The sequence below is a fragment of the Bombus terrestris genome, chromosome 2 (assembly GCF_910591885.1).
Source record: "Bombus terrestris chromosome 2, iyBomTerr1.2, whole genome shotgun sequence".
NCBI lineage: Eukaryota > Metazoa > Arthropoda > Insecta > Hymenoptera > Apidae > Bombus > Bombus terrestris.
Window position 1 is genome coordinate 15405627 of NC_063270.1, and position 24648 is coordinate 15430274.

A 24648-nucleotide genomic window follows, 5' to 3' on the forward strand; every position below is an offset into this window, starting at 1 on the left:
TTTGGATAAATTCTATTTCAGAACACTGTGACTGACAATGTTGTCAATTCAACATGCCATGCACTATATTCTGTTGAACATTTTATTTAAAAAATCGTTAGATTCTATGTTTTGGAACTTCGTTTGTTCTTTACGGTTTCAAAGCGTTGTGCCTTGAAAAAAAAAATTCTCTATCATGCGGATGGCAATTTGATTAACTTTGTGAAAAATTTTACAGGGTTCAAACTGGACGCAGTAATTGTTAGCATCGTTGCATAACCTTTGAACCTCTGAAATTTATGACAGGTTATTTGCTATTACGGAAAAACTAAAATTGAAAACTTTACTACATAATGTGTAAAATAGACCAACAGTTAGATGATAGAAATTTCTAATCTTTAATTTCCGTCTCTCAAAAATGGCAATCGCCTCTGGCGACCTCATAAGCTTGGAGTAATAGTAAACTTTAACGCGAGAAAAACAGCTTTTTGAGATTAAGGCACGAAAAATACAATAGAATCGTAACAACAGATTAACTGCGAGCTGGAGTATACTATTCCCTTTCTTGTTTCCATTTTGGTAATCAGATCAATAACATAGAAATCATCTTGAAATTTGTGATAGAATATTTGCTATTGAAGCATGGAACAGTAAAATACAAAAATTAAAATGCATATTATTCGATACATAATCTCTAAATCATATACCACCCAATTATTGACAGAAAAGTCAAACGAGTATCAAAGTAGCAGTTTCTGGTTATGTCATAAATCCTATATTCGACGCTTTAACAATGATCAATAAATTTTTTTTCCTCTCCAATGAACTAGCTTTGTCGCGATGGAAAAATTCCCGTGAAATTTTGGGTAACACTAAAGAAACAGGCAGTGGTATTTTCCGGAAATAGCCTACCCTTTTTCCAACAGCTTTTTCTGACTCCGCCATTCTAGATGAGTTCGGGCAAGTTTTTCCGCGCTACACGCGTAATATATTCATTTAGCCGTGGACGAAATTGAAGGAACGAAGAAGAAGACGGTGACGAACAACGTGCACGAAGATTTAATAAAACAGGCGCTTGAATTAAAAGTCGACTGCTGTATATTACGAAATGAAATTCTCCTTAATGGCGATCGTCGCTTTCCCGTTACGGACCCGGTGTCGTGTTAGATGGCTAGGGCGTGCGAACGATACGTGGAAAATAACGGAAAAACTAGGAGGAACAGTATTGGATTACATTGTTTGGAAAATTGATAGTGACAATATCGCTGGAGATTTAACAAAAGAGAAGGAAGGTCCAAGGAAGGAAGCGAAGGATGAAATACATCCTCCGAGATCATCTTCGTTGGCGAAACAAGTACATACACGCAAACGTATACGTACAGTCAGAGGGTTACTTTGCGACACAGACGTAGCCAGCCCCTGTTGCTGGTGTTCCTTCTCCCGCGGGACGAGTTCATGTAAGTTTGTTCCATGATATACGGGAAATGTTTTCCACGGCGTGTCATAAATAGCCGTCGGCTGAAAAAGGAATGTGGCAACAAAGGTTCTTCGTGGCAAGATAGAAGGGTGGTGGAATAGGTGGGAAAAAGAAGGATAGGTACGAAGAAGGAGAAGATGATGATGAAGAAGAAGAAGGGAAAGAAGAAGAAAAAGGCGTAAAAGACGAAAAGGAACGCGTCAGGCGGACGTTTAATGGGGAATTATGGTCGGAGATAGCGACTCGTCCAGCGTGGCGTACCGTAAAGGGACAGATAACGGTGATGTACATATCTCGTCGTTGTTCACCAAGAATTTCAAATCATCTACCACATAAGCGTATATATATATATATATATACTGTTAACGTAGATTAACTCGCGTTCAACCTTTTCAAGAGAGCAAAAAGACGACTTTGTATACTCATCTCTGTATCTATTCGGCCTCGTTGTCAATGAAATCGCAATTAGTCCATTGGTTTCATTAAGATTTCATTAACAGATATTCGCGTAATTAGCGATGCTTGAAACGATGCAACAAGAGAATCGGGCGCGTTAGCGGCACCGCGTGTACGCGCCATAGAGCATCGTAATAATGCGGTAATGAATATTACAACAAAACGGGCCGTGTACCTGCAATGAAAACGGCGGTCGGTGTAATTAAAGCGAAACGTTTTTCGCGAATCGACTCTGGGAATCGCGTCATTAGCCCGGTTCCTATTTCCACTGTGCCTCGTCCTCTGCTTTCTATGTTTTCCCTGAAATCCAGCTGAATCCGATACACCCGCATGTTTCGATGTTTCTACGCAACCAACGCTAACGATTCGTCTATCGAGCACAACCGATAACCGCTCGAACGTTTTTAGCGTTGGACGATCAAATGACATGCGATCTCGTTACAATATGAGAATTCAGTGAAACGATTGAACGCTGTGCATTGTATTACCGCGAACGTTACACGATACCTTGGCTGGAAAGAAGATATTAGCGCCAAGTGTAGCTTTTAATTCTCATCGGATGCCATAGAAACGCGACTTGCACGATAAAGGAAATACAAAACGATCGACGCCTGTCGCATGCAGATTCTTATCCATCGATAGTATACCAGCGTGAGACGTGTATCTGTGTGAAGTCGTTTTCGCGAGGATCGGAAGCTGGAGCATCGTGCAACTAACAACACGGTGCAATTATTTCCGCAGGATTTTCGCGATACGAGAGCATCCGAACGCGATTCGAAAATTTTCCGCGAATAACAGATAATTCAGAAAAGTTTGCTCGTTACTGGGGAAAATCGTTGTACCTCGAGTTTTCGGTTAATTCGGTGTATACTAAATGGAAGGGGAGACAGAGAAACTGCGACGATGGACGGCTATTCGAGAATATGCAAACGATCGGACACACCCTAGAACTTCGTTATTAAGTTCGTAAGTATGTAAGCGCGCTTAGCATAAATTTCTATCCAACGTTGGCCAGGTTTTATTATACGACGGAACGAGCGGCCAGAAGAATCGTAGCAAGGACTCGCGACAGCTGTTCGTTTTTCGCCAAAGTTCAAAAGCGGTCTTCTCTGCTTCGTACTACCGTGGCTCTTCCCAGAAGAATTTAATCAAGCGCTTTGTTAACTGAAAAGTTGAATTTGCCTGATTACCAAAGGAATAAAATATGACGATAGAAGAGAAAGTGGAAAGGATGGGATGGAACCTGGGGCAAAAAAGGCAGAAAGAAGAGGAGAACGAGGAAACGCTCGAGGAATTAACGCGTCACGCGTTCCGTCAGATGCGAAGGAACGCCTCGATGATCACAGGCGTTGACCGTTGATATTCTTGCAAAAAATACTCTTGGCCGTGTAATAAAGTTTCGCGTGAGTTACGTCTCGAGTAATTTGAACATCGCAGATTCCGTTTACGTGCGCGGTGACCGCGTAGATGGATCGCAAACTGGTGTAACTAACAACGATAAAATCTCTTTCCATTCTCCCGTTTTATCTCTGGTCGTAGTATATTTCCGCCTTGCCCGATAATCTAACTGATTTTCCCTTCACCCACGACTCGTTTTACAAAGATGGAACAAGCAGAACATAAATTAGTTTGGCTAGTTGGCTCCTGTTATTATTATTTTCCATAAATTAAACGATCCATCTACGTCTCGTAACTTTTGCGCAAAATTATTCCGCCGCAAATATCCCGTGGCTCGGGAACGGTGTTACATATCGATCTTGTACACACGCGAAACGGGATGCAAATTAAACGAGGAACCAATTGTTGCAAACATATCTTTAGCGGGCGAATATAAAGCTAACAATTACACGTTGCTTGCGTTCGACATATCGTTTCCGGCAGCGCATGCACAGGTTAATAATAATTTGCAATCCGGTTAAAGGTAATCACTGTTTAGATAGTACGAATACGTATAAAGCTACCAGTATACGACCAATGTTTATTTAGAAATTTTAAACAATTCTTGTAACGCGAAATTTCCCATGGCTCTCTCTCGGTTTCTGGTCCCACAATCCAAGCAGGTAAACATTACTTGGTTCCGGAATATCTCGTAGAATGTTCGTCGATGGCGATAAACGACCGCCTGTGAGCGCCTCTCTATTCCATTAAAGCGGAATCTCTGCGCGAGCAGACGCACGGATTGCAAACAAACCTGCTGGCCATCGATTCACTGGTCCGTTCGAATTTTCGCGTATGATGGTGTGTATCGTGGAACATCATACGCGAAATTTCCAGCCTGAATGCGCGCTTCGATACCCAGATTCTCTTTTTATATTATATTCCTTCTGTAGCGTTCCGTTTACTATAGGGTGTTAACTCTATACATTTTAGTAACATTCTACAAAAAAAGTCAGGAATGAACAAATAAACGTAGTATACTATTAAACTTTACGTTTTACATTTCATCATGTGTAGTGTAAATGAAGAGCTTTCTCAAAAAAAAAAAATATATAGACTATTGCTCCAGACAATTCCGATACTGATACATCTTTAATAACCGCAATAATAACAACCTACAATAATTTTATTCTTTATAATTACCATAGCTACGTGTAACAGTATATTATAACTTTCTAGCATACTTCTAATCGAATTTTATCGTATTATATTTTGTACTATGTACCTATAAAGGCATTGGAAATTTTAAGATAGTCTTGTTAATATTTATTTCGCCCAAAAAATTGAATATTATATATACAATAAAAATAATCCAAAGTTCTTCGTCATTTTACTACACTGTCAAAAGATTAACATTATGAGGACGCGGTTCCTATAAATCATCAAAAGAGAAAAGATTTCGAATTACTCGACCGGCTATTTTGCTTCTAATTAACCCTGATGCGTGACTATTTGCCGTTACGTTTAAATATTCGGTCGCGTTTTACTATCTACTGTTGTACGCGCGGAATAATCGCCACGCAGCTGTAATAACGTTGATTAAACTTAAATAATAATTTCAGTGCGAGTTGGCGCGCGATTAAAAATGAAACGTTAGTCGATTCGAGATCCCCTAGACGAGAACGAGGCTGTGCAACGAGCGTTATCGCGAACTCAATTTTCACCGTACTTTCGTTTACCTTCGTCGTGATTACGAGAGGCTGCTGACATATCCGTGGCTTCGCGATTAAGCTGCTGGTGTATTAATTATTCCCTGCCAACCTGCGCAGACTTATCGACTGAATGACAGATCGATATACAAGGCGTTCAGCGATCGAGAAACGTGGCAGAAAAAGAGATACCGAGCCGGAATTACCTTCCCGTTCGGAAAAGGACGAAAAGTAGGAAATGAAAATAAAGGGAGATGCGAATAAGGGGAAGTATAGGAAACGGACGATAAATTATGACGCTTCCTACACGGAGGATCGGTCACGTGCTAGAGGAAAAGTGGTAGCGAAGAACGTGCAGAATGTCTTGCCCGTTTTTTTTTTCTTCTCCACACGCATCGCGTATAGGCACGTCTAAAGCTTCAACATGAATCTGGAGGGTAGGTGTGGCATGTGAAGAGAAGCATCATTAGTTAGCCCGGCTCGAGTGGAGATTTCTCCCCTTTCCGCTTCTTCTTCTCCTTTGCCTTCCTCACCTCCTTCGCGTCTTTCCGCCTGCATATTTTCCCTTTCTCCCCACCTCGCTTCTCTACCGACGTGGTGTAGCTAACCCCCAAAGCAGACGTTACGCTGGTGAAGCCAGCTTTGCCTGGGTAACAAGAACAAGTGATGCCAGACCTCCGCTGAAACGACCGAGAGAACCTTTTCACACGGCTTCGCGGCCAGAACCCCATTGAGACTGGCAATTACGCGACTAAGAGAATTTTTACTTTGATCGAACGTCGATCATCCGATGGCTCATTAAATCCTCTTCGCGTCGCTGCGACTTCGACGGCGCGACGCGAATCAAATTACGGACTAACGTTGGAAAAATCTGGAGTAGAATGGATAGGCTCTGTATTTGTGATTTTGCGAATCATGTCGGGGGATATTGAATATTTTTTAGCTTCCTTTTCCCTTAGCTTTCCTTCGATTTTTGTACCATGACTTAACTTGTTCGATATTACTATATAAGCCGCTGAGAATCCAAACTAAATAGCTTCACTTTTTATAAATTTCCTCAATTTTATTACGTAATTACACATTCCAAAATGACGACACAGATAATGGTAAGTTGTAAGGGAAATTAAAGAAACAAGTTCGTAACATCATTTCCTGTCTATTGACATGAAATCACGTACAAAATCTTCACCTTCCTAACTCTACGATATATGTAGAGAGTAAATTATCTTCGGCTGTCTAATTTGTTACTAAATATGACTATTACTTTAGCGCTGCACAAATTATTAACGTGTACATGTATAACGTTTCGGTAATTAATCAATTACGCTACTATATAGATTTCAATTAGAAAAGCGAACGGTATTGAGAATCTTAATCTATCCTGGTTCGACTGACCGTTAAAATCAATAACTTTACAGAATGTTAATACTAAAACTACCAAAATAATCAAAACAATCAATGCGCAATTTTTCATCGACATTTTCTACAAATTTACAACAATTTTTACAAACAATACATTTTTGGACATTAGACTGAGCTTTCGCCAAGTACGTATATAGATAGAGATTTGTTTCTTTCCCCTGAATTACGTATTCTATCGTGTACCTTATATTTTGATTTCTGTGATGGAAATTTTACTTTTAAGATGTCGATAGATCTAGTGTTGAAGGAACAATCTTTGATACCATTAAATAGCGTTATCGACCAGTGTTCCGATCGCACGAAATAAGGCTTCTAATTGCATCCCGGCCGTTAATGAACCGCCCTGAACTCCGTTCACCGACGCAAGCTCTTTTTCCTATTCACGGACGCACCACTACTATCGGGCTGTCGATCGATCAGCGCCGCAAAACGCGTAATATCGAATCACGTGCGATCGTGCGTGCACAACCAGGGGAAGAGGGTGAGTTTATCGCGGGTTCGTAACCGTGTGATAGCATCGCGATGTTTGCAGCGTGAGACACGACGTTTGCACTTTTACTCAATCTCGTGGGAGTAAACTGTAAATTCGCTCAAGCAGCAAGAATAGAAAATTCGAACTATTTATCAGGTTAGTTTATTTATCAAATAAAACAGGTTTATTTGGCATACGTGATCAAAAAAAGTTCGAAAATATTAAAAACAAAATTATTCGAGAATTCAACGATAGAACGTATGAAAAGAAGAATGAACGGTTAGGCGATCAGTTTCGACGTGGCTCAATAAAAATTCCGACAGCTATTTCTCCAGGCAATAAAACGCAAACGATCAAGGATTCGTAATCGAGGCGAGGAAAAATTTTTACCGCCGCGGGTTTTCTTTCAGCTGCTGTCCCTTTCACGGTGTTTTTCCAACGATAATGATTGACATAGCATATAGCAACTGGTACGTTGGTAGGGCGAAATGTTTAAACTGTAGGGAGAAAAATATTCGGCCGATCGGGTTGCTGGCCCGGAGATCGACCCCGGATCTTCCGTTTGCCGGTCGATTGCTTCCCAATTAAAGCTACCCAAATCGTCGACGAATATTTTCGTCCTAAGCTCGTAGTTCTCAAATGACTGTGGTTTACAAAATCGAAATCGAACAGATCCAGAGCGTCACCAAAGAGTAACTTGGAACCCGGTTTTCTTCGTGAACGAGCGAAGAGGGTCAGGAGAATATCCTGCAGCGTTTAGTGTCCCAGTTTTTTTCCACATTGCCCCCGTTTTGTTATTGAAAAAAATTTAATAACCGCGGGTACCCTGACGTCTTCGCTCGGCAAGTTGGAACGAAAAATAAAATAGAAAGGGGAAAGAATGGAGAGCAGTGGGTGAATGGAAATGATTACGAAGGGAAGGCACGGTGTTTCGATCCACCGGGTGTTGAGAAAACTCACGAGCGTCTAGTTGCTGTCCAATTATGGATTCACGCACTCGAAGGAGATCAAGTTTGAATCGTGGCTTCTATAATCGATCTAGAAGGATGGATTGGATCGAAGAATGAAATGCACGGCATCTGACGCTCTCCACGGAGGGTAATCGGTTCATAAATATTCAACGGTGCTTGCAAGAAATTTGTAAATATCGCATCGAACTGCAATAATAAGTTTCCACTGGCGTGTATCTACTCGTCGCCTATCCAAAGGCGATAAAAGAGGAAAACTTTTCTGTGCCTCGATGGATCCTTCGATAACACAGCCAAGAGGACGATGCTATTCTTTCGATACTCTTATTAATACCATCCTCGGTTCACGCTAAAACGTCCCTCGGCTCGTGTTAAAACTTTATTAGTCGAGTTAACGGGCAAAGCTTCGAAGGAACGTGCCTCGAGCTTTCAGAAAATGTACGAGGGAAACGTTGAAAGAAAGTGTGTTAACGGACAGGAAATATTGTTCCCTTCCTTCTTTCTCACTTTTTCCGCTGTTTACCCAGCTTTGCTTCAGCTTTGGTAAACGAAGGAAAAATATTCAACGCGCGTGTTATACTCCGTGCCATCTTTGCTCTATCATGCCGTTTGTTAATAAACCATGTCTACAACGTTGTTTATTTTGCAATTACTACGTAATGTAGCCAAAGTAAAGTCAGCTGCCTCTGAAATGCCCTTGCTTTTTTCAAAGTATTTTTAAACAGTCCCAAAAAAGGAGGTTTCTGAAGTTTAATAAGCTTAAAAGAAGAGAAAGTAAAGCCTCAGAATTTTGTCAGATGAAATTTGCCCGTCGACGATACTCCCCTTGTAACCTCATAAATGTAAATGAGAAAAAAGTAGCGATCCTTGGTGGACCTCTATATGTATCGATTAATTTACATGGTATCATATTATCATATGATAAACATATTTTAGCCGGGTTATGAATTTTCGATCAATTCAGAGAGAACTGTGTGAGTCAAGTCGAAACCGTGTTATCTTATCGGAGGCTACGCAAAACGAATTTTAATGCACTCACCAGTCAGCTGAAGCCTGCCGACGTTGCTGCTGACGACCGTTTCCTGCGTCAAACGATGATGCGTCCTGCACCGATATGTCCGCTCTGCGTCCTCTCGCGTGATATTCAGTATCATAAGCTCGCCACTTGAGAGCATATGGTATTTACCGTCTGTGGAAACAAAAATCGCGTTTCAGTCATAATCATAAGAAGAAACGAAAACTTCACCGAGCACGCACCTATTCTGGAATCTTCCAAACTGGAATCTTTGACTTTAAATTTGCTAATTGTGACAATTTTGTGGAACTAGAACGCACGTTTGATTACAATCGCTTGGAGAATGAAGCTTTTCCGAGTTTAAGATGGCCCCAAATTTCTATTTTCGAACGCACATCCTAATTCCTAGATTCAAATTTAATTTTCCAAGTTCAAGTTCATGAGTCGCGATAATAAATCCATGTGAACAGAAATCACGTTTCGATCATAATTACAAGTAAAACGAAAGTTTCTTCGAGTTCGAATCGACTCTAGATTCCAATTTTTTAACTTAGTTCCAAGTATTTTGATTGAAATTTAAATTTTTGAATTCAAGCGCACGAATCGGGGTAATGAATTTTGATTTGACTCTCTGCTTTTCCGACGGTTGTTCCTCGAGTTCGTTCAACTTCGAACTCATTCCGACCGTGCAACGACGAAAGTTTGGTCGTCTATCGATCGTCTTACTGCAATTGATGAGTGTATTAATAGATCCGCCTGGTTTATTAACGAACACATTCAAAACTGTGAAGCATACCTGATCGAACTGCTTCATAATTAATGAAGTTTGTCTCGTTAACGGAATCGCTACGCTTCAGGCGAAAACTTGGCGTATCGGCAATGCCAACCCTACGTTGTGTCCGAGAACAAGACGTACAGACACTGTTTTTTCCATAACATAAATTTCAAACGACTGTGATAAACTTAGACTTTGATATTATATATTTTTGATGATTCGCGAGAGTGATTTGATCAAAAAGCAAATTCATACTTTTAGAATGTAAGCAGATAAATTACATTTAAATAAAAATTATGTTTAAGTATATACAGTAGGATTCATTTTCTTCAAACTCTATTTGTTCAAACGAAATTCTAATTGATATTCTACCGATAGAATCCATTTATTTGAACGTGAACCTCAATTATGCGAATGAAAATAATAGATAATGGAGAGAACTCCTGTTATATGAATTCCAGTAATATGAACTATTTGTCCCCAGATGGGTTCAGATAAATGGAATTCTAGTATCGCATACAAGAATAACTGCAAGTTTAATGTTTCTGTAGCAGATTTACATCCTCAAATTGATTCGGTCTATCATAACTGCATAAAGTGTCCATCACAATAATACGTAATGGGTGACAACTTTGACAAGATCAAAATTCTATACGGTTTGTTGAGTATTAAATATAGTAATTTATCTTTCGAATTGGAATAATTTCGAATAATCGACGTGTATCGCGTAAATTGTACAATATACGAAAGTTTTCTTCAATTTTGTTAAAAGTAAATACCGCAAAAGATAGACGAGCATCGTGTATTATATCCAATCATCGTCAGTTAACAATTGAAGACTTGAACAAAGTTCTTGTAATTTATTATACGATACAAACTATAAATATCGAAATAGTTGGAAAATTGTTGTCAAATATCTATTATTAGATGTTCTATCGTAGATAATATTCGACTTACATGAAACATAGATAACGCGTGTTTTCGCATATTTTTCGTGCACATTTGCATATTTCACGCTCACGAACATCATACATTCCTTGCATATTAAGCCTGTATAAACAACCATAATCTAATCACGTTATAAGTATCGCAAGATAGAGACATAATCTGCATAAGACAACCCGACCTGCCTCCGGATCAGTTCAATTATATTTAAGGATTCTTGAGATGTTTTCGATATTCACGGAATATTCCTTGAAGAAGTCGCTTGTACGTCAAACCCACGATTTTTATCTTCATCCGACTTCATAAAAGGAATAAATACAAATATAAATTCGCAAGAATAACCGGTTGAAAGACGATGATATTCATTCCGAGAGATTTCACCCTACTGCTCGTTCTTATTTATGAACAGACATCATTAGGGGATAACCAGAGATGTTTCTGGTGTTTGCTCACCTCCCATCGTGGACGGGTAGATGTTGAAGGACGGTTCCTGAAGCCAAGACGTAATGGTAACATGGTCGCGAACGAAACTGGGCACGTTGCATCGCATAAGTACGTTGTTGCCGAGGAAACCGCCGGGACACTGCACTTCCGGATCGTAACGCTGGTTCACCACTGAAACACACAAACAACCAGCCGCTCGAAAGCGTGTCTTGAAAGCGCAGGGCCGACAGGAGCGGATTTGTCATTCTTGAAAAGCTCTGAGCCACCATCAAACTATACCGAATATTCTACTAGCTATTTTAAAATACGATACTTATTATTTTTCTAATGATACTTAATACTTAATATTTGCTATTAATAATATATAACATTTTCAAGATTTTAGCGACGCCATTACGCTATCGAGTCACTCCACGAGTAACGTCGTTTTTACGTGTAACTTTCAAATATTTATTACAGCATTTATCGATAAATAGTATATTGATTGTTGTTTTTGAGAACTATTAATTTTTAGTAGTTCTTCAGTTCCTTTCCTGAAATATTGTCGCAATTTTGATCACGAATATTAACAGGTTACTATTTTGAGGCGAGATTTTTTATCTTCAATATTTTGTAGTGACTGCAGCGAAATAAACAAAAGTTCGTTTGTACCCTTTCATTCGATCTAGCTTATTGTTCTCACTCGACTGTGCGAATGTGTATTGGCACGATGAAAGAGAATTCTTTTCTTTTTTTTTTTTTTTTCACATTGATGTCATCTGTAATTCTTCCAACTGCTACCTGTAGGTTCCATATTTTATCTGATATATCGCACTGATTTTCTTACAGCCAACGACATAGTTTAGAATTCGCTTCGCTTCAACGTTAATTAACGAATTGTACCCTTTTATCGAGACTAAGCGGATCCTCATTAACCGGACTTCATATGCTTGTACCATTCTGACGTATCCCATAAATTCATGACGTATCAATTAAACACCGGAAGCTGTGCACGATTTCGTTATTTTATTACAATGGATCCGCGAAAGTGAGTTAGGGGTGGGCGGAGAGGAGGATTTCGATAAATTCGTCTTCCAGCCATTGCGTAGCTCGATGTTAACGCGCCAACTCGAAACTCATTTTTCCTACTCGTTAATTCCAGCGAGAATATCAGATCGTTTCTGCTAGCAACCGTACGAGGTAGCGAATACGCTGCTTTTAGTACGCCGTTTTCGCCGACGAAGACTAAATTATTTCAACGAATCGATATGAAGCTCGTTCCAGAGTAGCAAATATGCATGCGGGAGATACGTACTACTGTCGCTTCATCTAAGAATGTTGACCTCAAATATGGATGTTCCACGGGCAAACAGCACGGAATTTCTCGCGGAATTCTCGAAACGAGCACGCACACTGGGATGTTCTATTACGCAGTCCGCGTGCTGTTTATTTAATATAATTATGATAACGTCATGTTAACCAGGAAGTCACTATATATATATTATTCGTCAGAAGACGTAATACTCTACGACGATCACTGCATCACGTGGATATATTAATCCATTAAATGCCAACGTTTCGTTAACGCAAAATTTCATTTGCAATTCACTCCGTTCGATTTGCATTATTGACTTTTGATTTTCAGCATCGGTTATGGAAGAGAATTCGAAATTAATATCTTTTTCCCCGTTACTTCGCTTTATATTGTCCGGAACTCTGCAATTTTATTGCAGGTTCCAAGGAATATTCCAATCTTTATATTTTCTAATTCACCATTTATATAATTTTATTCCTATTCTTAGTTTTCCTAATGCGCCGCTTAAAAATATTTATTATCATAATATTCTATTATTCGACTACTCAAAAGAAACGATATGCAAATTATCTCCGTCGTATCTTTAAATCTAAAAATGTTAAAAACATGAAAGGTCTTCGTCGATCCTCGTTGTAGATTCGAGGCTTTCCAGCAGTACGAATCCGTTCCTGAAGTCTGCGCGCAACATAATTGTCTCTGCGCTAGAAGCTTGCTAAGGACACGGGTGGTAAAGGCGAGAAAAGGGAGAAAGAAAAGCTGTTAAGTGGTGCGGCGAGGGTGTAAGGGGAAATGGAGGGCGCCGCGGCGATACCTCGGAATTAAATCCGGAGAGGCTTTGTGCGACTGCAACTACAAGATGTTGATACCCGTAGCCGCAGAATCAACTTTTACGGTGGATGGTTGAAAGCCGGATAAAAGCGGACAGACTCCAAATGAAGCGGATCTGAACTCTTAATTAAAAAAATCTCGATGACGGCGAGGCCGTCGACGCCAAGCTCTCTATAGGATTGTGGTGCTCTTTCAAAAGGTCATAATGAAAATTGAAGGTAAATAGAAACAAAATAGGTGTAACGCGCCCGCGGACTATTTACTAAGAAAGGGCGTATCACGAGGCCCGTGATAATTACCTAACACAAACGAGACTAGCCCTGGCGCACACGTACACCAACTGTGACGAAAATGTATCCCTAAGAAAAGTCCGTTTCCTGTTTTCCCGTTGGAATTTTCCTAGAGGAGGAAGGGAGCACGAAGAACGAAAGAAAATGAAAATAAAAAGAAACGAGTCACACTTCCATGCTTCCTTTATACGAACGGTAGATCGATCCGCCGGGGAACCACCACCGAATTGTAGCCTCTTTTTCTTAAGATGGAATACCATCGTCCCTTTCCCCAATATCAAACCCGCATGACGCTGTGTCTTTCTTTCCCCCTTTGCTCTCCACGAGGTCGTTAATCGACGCAAGAAAAATCTCCGAACCGATAGAAAGCATAGAAACTCGGTGGAAGATTGAGAAGCAGAATTTGAAACCCTTAAAAGGATAGCGGTATCTTATCCAAAATCTCGAGGCTGTCCCAATCCACCCATGAACTAGCGTTCCGCGTAAGTTGATGGTCTCGGCTGAAAGGTTGGCAAGAGAGCAGAGGCCTGAAAGAGGGTGAAGCAAGGACGCAGAACGAAGAGAAACCGATGCTGGAGAAAAAGAGACACGTTAGAAGGGAATAGCCTGTCGGAGAAAGAGATGGTGGCGAAAGCGGAGGGTGGAGTAGGAATAGTAGTAGTAGGCGGTGGGTAAAGGAAAATGTGGTGGTGTGTAGGACCTGGCTGTGCAACCCGTTTCGAGAGTCAGCGGAGCGAGGCACTCAGACTCCAGAATGGGGTAAAAACTCGGTGAGTTCGCCTCTGCTTTCTCCCTCTTTCTCTGCTTCCAGCGCCGGCTTCCAAGCTTGCTACCACCCCGTATCACACGGCTCTCGGTTACGCGGCAACCAAGCCAAGCATAAACTCGGCAGACGTATCGTGGCAGGTAATATTTACAAACCATGAAACCTACGGGAAGAGAGGAACGACCGACTCCAGCCGGCCCCATCCGTCCTACACTAACTCTGGCTTCTCTGCATCCACAGCGGCACATTCACCTGTCAGAAAGAGAGAGGGTTTGCCTTCTGCCACGAAAACCGCCTTCTTTTTCCACCGACTCGAATTTTCCGCGGAGACGAGCCTGGAGTCTTTTCCTAGACGCACTGCTACGTTGCAATTATATCATCGCTATCGTTCGCGTCGTATGGTTGTAAAGAACAGTATAATCGAACGATGGACCAAATGGGCAATGAAAAACTCGACTCGAGAGAAAATCTTTCACATTCGATTGGAATACCTACACGAAGAGAGGTTGGCTGTACGACTTCCAGTAAATAGAAAATTCAGTTCAAAGTTATATAGAGAGCAGGGTGAAAATTTACGATGCATGATTCGTAAGAGGGTGAATTATACAAGAGAAATCCTACACAATCGAATAGCTATGGAAATATCGTGAGAGCTAATGAATAGACGGTATTTGTCGAGATGCAGAAACGAAAGGTGAAACTGGAAAACGTAGGTTCTCTCTGACGAAGTTCAACGCTCGTTTAGCCGGGTCCCCAAAGCGCACCGTTGTCGAATTAGATCTGCGACGTAACTCGAGCTCGGGACGCGTAATTATTTCCGTATAAAATTTCCGCGAATTTCGTCCGCTCGCCGAATAAAAGGACAGCCTGTGGAACTCGAAAGAAATTCCACCTTTTGCGAATGACACAGAGAGTCACGTTAAATTAAAAATAATCGTTCTTTCCTCGCTTCGTCGCAACGGATGGCGACGAAACAGAAACATGGAAAAAGGCAGCGAAAAGAACGAAAGGTCGTGTGTTTTCAGACGAATTTTACGGAGGAAATTTTTTCTCCTCTACTTGGAGGAAGTGAATTCATTTTCCGATGGAAACAAGCAAGTATTCGACGCACGAAAACACGTAGTGCAGCTACGATAATAAGATTACTTTAAGCGTCTTGTTACGAGCATGTCGAATATGGCACAGAGTATATTATACGATCTCGAAGAGAGTAGCAAAGCAGAAATTCCGTGGACGTTTTCCGTTTATCAGTGAGGAATGTTCGCGAACCATAAAACGCGTGTATTCTGCTCGTTCCCGTTCTCTAGAAATTCACCGAGAGCAAGTATTACTAAATTGAACATTAAGTCTGTTCATATTTCTTTAATCTTAAAATGTATATCTCCTTAATTTTTGCAAACAACAAAACTTCCATTCACTGCGAATAATACGTTTGATCATTGATTATTAAATAAACGAAACGTTAAATTATTTATCAGTAACAAAATTAAATAATATGTTTAGCCACTGATCATTAATTGAATAAAATGTGAAATTATTGATAAATGATAAAATGCAAATATGTATTATGTTTGGTTATTCATTAGTAATTAAATGAAACGTTATATTATTAACCAAAGATAAAATGTAAAGTATTATATGTTTGATCACTGATTATTAATGAAATAAATTATTAAGTTATTAATTAAAGATAAAATGTTTAATACCGTATTATAAAAATACGAACTTGAAGAAATAATCTAGAAAACACCAAAAATTCTTACATTCTATAAGAGGAAATTACTTGAACAAATCCATTTACTGATAAAGATGAATAATCTTTCGAACTAAAGCTATTTCACACGCCAAATAATCGAAAACATCATACGTTATTCATTATATCATTATCATTCTATGAAAATACATTGCATTTCAATTAAATTGCAGCGAAAGGCTAAAAGATATACTATATAACTCAATTTCAACTATATAACACAATATAATCGTCTGTTTCGACACGAGAGACTCGTTTGTAACTATTTGATCGAAACGTTGTCGTCTATTCTTGTTCACGCCTTTAAGAAGCACGCAGAAACTTGCTGGAAGTAATTTCAGCGACGTATCCATGTCGATAAACGTAGCGTATCTTAATCAAGCACCGCGTTTAAAGACCGAGCAGAATAAAAGCTCGAACGAGTAAACATTACGCGGGGCGAATGCGTGCGGTATTTACGCTAGAGGCGGTCGTCGAGATTTCTCATTACCACGACGCGGCGGCACCACTGCCGTCGTCGCTGCGCCACGAAATTAAAGTAGAGCAACGAAATTTACAAGAAGAATAACTCCCTGTACACATTGTGCCGAGTAAATGGAAGAAAACAGACGTCTTACTGGAATCGGGGCCCCGTCTCGAATGCGTCGCAGTCGAGTTGAAAAGCGCCACGTCGCGGCGTCGCTACGTTGCCGCGGCAAACAATACGGCTGTGGCCCGTTGTTTTTCTACAAACGTCGTTAAACTCACCCCAAGCTTCCTTCATGGCGATATTCTCACGGCGCATTCCATGAAAAGCCGATATTAAACGACGTCTTCTCCGAGACTGCAACAAACTTCCAATCTCCGAGGATCCAGTTTCTTATCATCACCGATATTCATTCGGTTTCGCAATTTTTCTTTCTTTTTCTTCTTTTTTCTTTTTTTTTTTTGTCTTTTCAGCTTTCGTCTCCTTTAGCCCATCGCAAGAAATTATCTTTGTCTCTTCGTGAAACAGGATGGGTATTTTTCTGGTTGTCGGAGGACGTACAACGCAGTCACTTTGTAGTTCCAAACGGTATAAAAGACACGGAAAGTAATTTTTATATTATTACCGAGGGCCAGGTCGGAGTGTTTCTTACTGGGATGTAATTTCCCCTTTCAAGGACTTTAATTAACTTCTTTGGCTCGTGCCACGGGGATGGCACTTTAAATAGTTCGTTAAAGAAGAATGGAAACAAAAAATACGACAGGTTGAAGCCCGCGCAAAGGAAAGAGCTTGTGTGCATTAAGTCCGCGAGACGTCCGCTACATTGTGACGATATGGCTTAAACGGCTCGTCTTGTAGCCTCGAAATTATTTCTCGAATAATATGACTTCATACAGCGGTCGTTCCTGGTGAAACATTGTACCGATGTTAAAGAAGAAAAAAAGAAAAAAAAAGAAAAACATTCGCGGAAAGAATATCGATCGACCGGTGGATAAAAAATACAGAGAGAACAATGAAAATTGCAGCAATATATTTGAAAGGCGACAATATTTGCTCTTCCTGGAAATACAGACTTCGATGTTGGTTAAACAACCAACGATAGTACCATGGTGATCTATTCGAGACAGTCGTTAAGGGGCAATCGTCGAACACGAGCTTCCCTCCTCGATGCCCCTTTATCAACCTAGTTACCCTCATTATTTCACGAAGGATGCGGAAGTGGAGGTCGAACGAGACCCTATAAAATCATTCTCTCAGCGACACGTTCTACGAATGAACGAAACGTACGTGTTTTCGGTCACAGATGGGTATAGTTAGAGCATAGTTAGGAGACGAGTACTGGAAAAGGGAAACGAAACCTCCATCGTTGTTAGTCGATTCACGATCAAACGGGTATGCGGCACTGGCTAATCATGTCCGTTTTGCTCCGAGGAGTACACTTATCTATCGTGTTCGAGGAAAGACTTTTCTCACCGAAGAAGAACAGAGTCAGCGAAGTTGATCGAGTCGGAAAGGAACCAGCGGATTCGGAGAGGAAAGTCGCGGTGACGCGGAGAGCAGAAGCTGACGCGGCAGAGGTATGAATGTGAAAAGGTGTGGGCTACGTTCACGCGGCGATGATTTACGGGCATATTAGGTCGATAAGATATCTTCCGGTTCGTTGACCCGGAGGAAACTCTATTTTTAAGACGGAGACACCTCGTTCTATCTTCCTAACTCCCAACCCTTTCTTCCGCATCGCCCATGGATCTTGTCACGGATTCCGGTTTTTGAGGAACGTCCGATAAAACAGCCGGAGGAAACAACCAGCGACCGTGAATATATTCTTCGTTCGCAAACGAGCGACGGGCTTATCCGTAAAACGGAAACGATGCCACCGCGTCGAGGGCGAGTCCCGATAAGACGGGTTTTTATTTTTATAGCTGCGGTTCGTCGAGGGAAATTCGAACAATTCCATCGATCGACGAATGTCTCTCGTGGAGCCATTACGCGAAAGAAAGAAGTTAGACTTCTTGAACCGAAGGGAAACATCTTTTTTAAATGTCGTCGAATGAAATTCAACCGACAAACTACCCACGATGAATCGTATTCCGCTCATCTCCTAGTGCCAGAGTCACGCCAATTCCGGAATAGAGGGCGCGCAGGTGTATCAAAGCCAGCGACGACACGAAGCAAATCACAAACCCGATGGGAATAAATATTTCATAGCGTCGAAGACGTACCATCTTCCGATCGAAAGGATGAATTATTCCGTCTAAGAACGGAACTGCTGTTGGCTGCGTTCGGTTTGCACGGCCACGAGCCCAGGGATGTTTAATGTGGAACGAGCACCGCAAAGGGTCTCGTTGAACGCATGGTAGATTCCTCCCCTAGTTCCACAGCCATCAAACTTTCCTCCCTAAACGAAGTCTCAAGGATGTGCCCTTACCGGAGAAACCACGGCCGAAAAAAGCGGCATGAAGGAAAACGAATATTTCCATGACGACATACTGATACACGATCGATCAAAATAACGAGCGGTTTCATGGAATGCAAATGATCTTCCTTTTCTTCTCAGGGTGGACGTGATATTACCATCATAGCAGAAAAATATGACAAGTACACGGTAAGTACATTGAAAATGAAAGCAACTCGTTAATTGACGAAGTTTCGTGGAAGTCAAAGATATAATAATTGTTATTAAGACACGCAATATGTTAATATAAATGACAAGCAGATATTTTGAAAATTTCGAAAACGAATAAAGAAACAATTTTGGCAACATTGGAGTAATTAACAACGAACTGAATTTTACAAACGTTTCCTTATAGAAAAAGAAGAAAAAGAAGAAAATAGGAAATGTGACTTATCATGTTTTAACCCCGCGATCTTTATACAGGAATTGAACAGAATCGAGGGTCGTTGAACAAGGATAGCAATAGAGCAACGGAATAGGAAGAGAGATAGAGGAGAAAGCAAGCGGTATACCAGGCAGACAACATAATGCAGATAACGAGCAAGAAGTTTCGCGTGCCTGCTCTGACAGTGACGTCTCTGCTAACGATGGCACCGACGCTGTTGACGGCGGAACACTTATAAATAGCCCAGTGGACGTCCTGTCGGAAGACCTCGGCCTCGAAGCCAGGAAAGTGGATCGTCCCGTTGCCAAGGACGTGTCTGATTCCAGGGATACTCGTTATACTGCCACCGTCTGCTGCCAACCAGTCGACGGTAGGTGCCGGATTTCCTCTCACTATGCAGTCCACTCTGCCGCCGTTCACGTTCGTGAATTCCACCCGCGATGGCGGTTCCGACACGAAGCTCGGTCCCTGCATCTCGTACGAGGCGTCGCAACCTGCAACAAACGGGACAGGTATCGTCATAATGAGCCGCGGATTCTCTTTGCCTACCCACCCTTACCCAACCCATCTCCCTCCCTTTCCCTCTACTCCCTGGTTACACCTCCTCCTAGTATGCCTTTCATAGGGACTTTTGCGTGGCTTTTTGTTGCCAGACCGACACTTTCCGTTCGTATGCGAGTTCCTCGCATTCTGCCGTTTTTGAGAGGATTAGCATAATATTCTATGTGAATTGTAATTAAGTCTACGGACATTTTAGTCGTGTTAAATCGTTTCCCAAGGTAGTAGGGTATTTAGGGAAATGAAAAATCCGTAGAAATATGATATAGGATGGAAATAATAAAAATAGGGAATAGAAAGGGTGAAGTGTTAAAGTATAGCTAAAGTAGATAGTATAGTATAACGTGATATTTCGCAGCTGAATAAGGTTACAATTGTATCGTACCTAGAGGAATTGTCTGGAAGAAAACGCTATTTCCTTTTCTCTTTAACGTTTTGTATTCTACCGACGTTTCTGTGGCGACGTTAATAATGTAAAAATTGCTATTCAATTTTATTTTCATCAAAAGAAATAGAATGGATAAAAAGGTTTATCATGTAGATCATAAACAGTAATGTTTTAGCTTGAGATAGTTTCGCTGCGAAAGTGTGCTGTATATTTGTACGTGGATTACATATATAATAAAAATCATGTTGCTTCGATAATTTGTATAAATCAAATATTTGGTTGCCTTCCTAACTATCTATAGTTTCAAAATAGCCCTATGAATAATTCAACGCCCGCTTTAGAAAATCAGAAATTATCTGAAACAAAACCGTATTGAAGTCTCGTTAACGACCTTGCTATATTGCAAATCGAAGAGTTTCGAATGAATTTTATTGAAACGCGATTAGCAATTTGACCATAAATTCGGGACAGTCTGGCAGCGCGATTCATTCAAATACTCTCGCGTGGATCAAAATAAATTTTCCTTACTGTTTCAATCGGCAGTTAGAAGAACATTAATCATGGTCACAGCGCGTGGACACCGGTTGATGAATTTTTTCGCTCGGCTAGCCGAGTTCAAAGTAATTTTCAGAAATGTAGGGAGCGAAACGTAGCAGTGGCGATGAGAGGCAACGCAGGGGCGGCTAAAGGGGAGGGGCTGCACTGTATCGTCGACGGGACATGAACGAAGATAATACGGGTGGCCATAAATCACACATTTAACGCTGAAATTCGGCCGTAATAGCTTCCATAAATGGAGCGCATTGCGTCCCCCGCGAAGCCTGTTAACCATTCATCACCCGAGTTATGTTGATTTAAGTAGGAATGCCGGTCCGCTTGGATGTATTCCGCATTCCGTCCAACATTGCCCATCTGGAAGCTGGCCCAACGAACTACGCTGAATACCCAGAGGAACGTGCATCGAATAGGGTTCGCTTGCTTCGCCATGTGTGGCGTTACATTTTAGTTAATAATGTTCGATGCGCGCGTTTGCTCTCCGATGATTCAAAAAAGATACATCACTCTCTTTGCACATTGTATACGCAGAGAGAAATTAAGTCGATTGACAGAAGTTAACACCTACATGTTATGCATGTGTATTATTGTTGTTTAACAAGTTATTAGTTAATTGAATAGTACATTTAGTTCATAATGTCCGATTGATGCGACCAAATTTTTGTAGTCATACGAACGTACTAATCAAGTATTACCAAATTTAATACACTTCGACCTAATTAATTAGCACGTGAATGTTTTAACAAACAAATAGAACGATATACTCTTCGTAGTTACTCTATTTTTTTTGTGATAAAATTGATCGTAAAAATTAACGCATTGCTTTCGTCGCCTTGATATTGCTAATTTGACAGAAACAACATTTTTCCTACTGAGGAAAGTTTAACAAATCGTTACTAATATGTGTACTTTCTTATTCCAATTATACGTTAGAATTTCTCTTAATGCGAGTAAAATAAAAATTCAAAGGCCATAGATTAAAATAATATAAAATAATAGAAAGATTCAAATAATTAAGAATTATTTCAACGACATACGAAAAAATCGGCCACGTGAAAGGTTCGCAGCAGATATTCTAATTCACGATCGACGCAAAGATAATGAATATCTCTCCTCTTGAAATTTCTTTCCGTTTAAAATCTCTCCGCGAGAAGTCAGCGTTAATTAACTGCTCCTCGACACGGGAGCTTCAGACGAAGCTTGCGGTCCGCGACACGACAATCCTTATCCGTGAAAGCCACGAGACTTCTCAAACAACGAAGAATTTTCACCGGCCTCGCGAAACTGTTTTCTCTGCTTGGTTTCTTCTCAAGATGCGTTCGCAAGTGTACGAACTGCGCTATGATCGTGAAAATTGTTCGCTCTATCTTTCCTAATAAAGAGAGAATTGTATCATATTTCGCGAGAGCCGTATTATTCGCGTTAAGAATCGCCTCTAACCATTGTTCTTTCCCATGATTTCTTTAACCTCCGCCGTTCCACCTTCCTAAGACTTCCCTTTTCCATGTAGACGATAATACCTTATGACCTACATCCCCTTGGAACTCGTGCAACAATTTTTCTCCGAAGAGAAAGAGTAAAGCTCGCCCCGTCATGAGCGTAACTCTATATTTTCCGTCCCGAGAAGTCCATTTCACGTCATAAAGGTAACTTAATTTCCTATAACGTCAGACGCACGTCGACCAAACCCATATTATCCCCCACCCTTCGATGCGTCATCCCTCAGCTTTCCGCCACGCCATCCCGTGTGTTCCTCTTTCGTAATTCGACGTTTGATTAAACGTACGCTGGCTGCAACGTTACAACCCGCCAAGCGGTACCATACCATATCATGACACCGAATATCAGGAAACGAATTGAAATACCGACGGAATTCCTGCCCTTTCGCTTCTTTACAAGATACCAAAGTAACTGATTCTTTATAAAGAGAGGTAAAACAAGAAGAAATCGACTAGAACGCGGAAAGTTAAATTAGGTGTACAATGGAAACGAGTAGGAATTGTACGAGTGAAGAACCCGATGGAAATTGAAGTTTACGAGAAATTTCCATATTCGCCTTCCTCCGTTTTTTGTTGTTCCATTCTCAAGCTCCGCCCGCGTGCCGTCCGCCGCGGGACTCATAATCCGGATTAACATCGAGAGAATCTAGTATCACGACTATTCCATTTTCCCTCACCGGCTTGGATAGAAAATAAAAAAAAGAATAATAATAAAGAGAGAAAAATCGGAATAGCCCGCTCTCGTCGAAGTAGTATTTTCAATTTCGAATAATAGCGGATAATCACGCGCTAACAGGTGAAAACAAGCTTTTGATCGAATAAAAAGCGTTTCCTCCGTGCCTATTCACCGTTCCAGCTTTTACCCGAATAAAATAGAAGAACAAAAGGAGTAATAGAGGAGAAAGAGGAGCAGCGGCCGGTCGGAGAGAAAACCAGGGCAAAAAGAGACGGGAATCTTCGTACACACGTTGGCGGTATTATTATGTACATAGAAACTATACATATATGTATATAGAAAGAATTATACAACAACGAAGAACTCACATACCGTCGAATTTTCCATCTTCTTTGTATACAACTCTCATGGTTGGTACTCTCCATCCCAGAAAGGAATCGTTTACAGCGAAGAATCAACGAGGTCCTTCCACCAAGTGAACTGGATGTCATGTGAAAGCAAGGTGGGGCCTTTGAAGCGTGGCACGCACGCTTCCGATTTATCTTCGCGGTTGCGTCCAATTAACGGCGCGCCGTATCAAAATGTCCGGATCGGCGCGACGAGTAACAACAACAAGAACGACGGAGTAAAGACACGAAGAGAGGGGTAGATGGCTCGTGCACGTGGCCGGCTCGCAAAAGGAAGCGATGTGTTCTCCGATATAATGGCTCGCTCGAGTGTATTTGAGATGCACTGGCTCATCAGAATAACTAAACAATAGACGGCGACGGAAAGAGGAGGATAGAATGAACGAGGAGGAGAAGCGAAACCCCATCCCTTCTGTATGTCCCGTACAACCAGGCCTGCCAGCAGGTACTCGAGTACTACCCTCTTCGTGATGTACTCGGTGATACGGCTGCAACAGTAGAGAAAAGGGTTGGGCCCGTTGCAGACGCGTGTCTGTATTACACTCTCAGGCACGTATGTGAATGTTTGTGCGTTCACCACCCTATTGAGTTGTACACGATACGTTGAGTGGCCTAACCTTAGTCAACCCTCAACGTCATCGGGAGGTCTCCTCTGAAGTTGTACACTTCTGTTTCTTCGCTAGCTGTTCGAGAGACGAGAGAGACGAGGGACCTAACCGTCCATCGACCATCTGCGTAATGCTTTGCGTCAACATCTCTCGGAGATCAGTCACATCCCTTCCATATCCCTCTCCGTATCCTCATCCATATACTTCTTCATGTGCTTTTCCATCATCCCTCTACGTTTCTTCGCGATTCTTCTTTAAACATGCTCGAATGACCACTCTATTTCCAAGCTCTTAGGCCCAACCCAAGATTTCGCGCTCGCGGCATGTTATTAATGGCTCGCGATCAAAAGTTTCTCTGCCACCTTCCCTGCTACGAATTTTTTTACCCGTTTCTTTTTCGCTATCCTTCGTTTCGCTTTCCGTCTGGTGAACGCTGAAGGAGGGGCGGGGCGAACGCTTGTCAAAGCTACAGCAACCGAATTAAAATTAAACGTTATCCCGATCGCGCTAAAAAATGGATCGCGAGGCTGACGGACGACGATAAAATATGAACGATCATCGGCCGGGATGACTTGCAGTATTTTGTTCCTCAAATTGGCACTGCGTAAATGTCAGTAATCGCGACGCACCCAACGACGAGAACCGATTTGTCGAAAAATTCGCGGCTGTGAGTTTTATGGC

At 41.3% G+C, this 24648-nt stretch overlaps 1 protein-coding gene across 7 annotated transcripts in view; it reads right to left on the reverse strand.

Annotated features, from left to right (window-relative positions):
* The window catches only part of LOC100643520 (Down syndrome cell adhesion molecule-like protein Dscam2), a 162031-nt gene that overhangs the window by 78301 nt on the left and 59082 nt on the right, over positions 1 to 24648 (reverse strand). For all 7 annotated transcript variants that reach the window (XM_048413699.1, XM_012320206.3, XM_048413695.1 and 4 more), the window contains exons 2-4: positions 19450 to 19770; positions 11049 to 11210; positions 8900 to 9049 (exon numbers count right to left, since the gene is read on the reverse strand). In XM_048413699.1, the coding sequence (XP_048269656.1) occupies positions 8900 to 9049; positions 11049 to 11210; positions 19450 to 19770 (633 nt within the window). The remainder of the gene's footprint in view (positions 1 to 8899; positions 9050 to 11048; positions 11211 to 19449; positions 19771 to 24648) is intronic.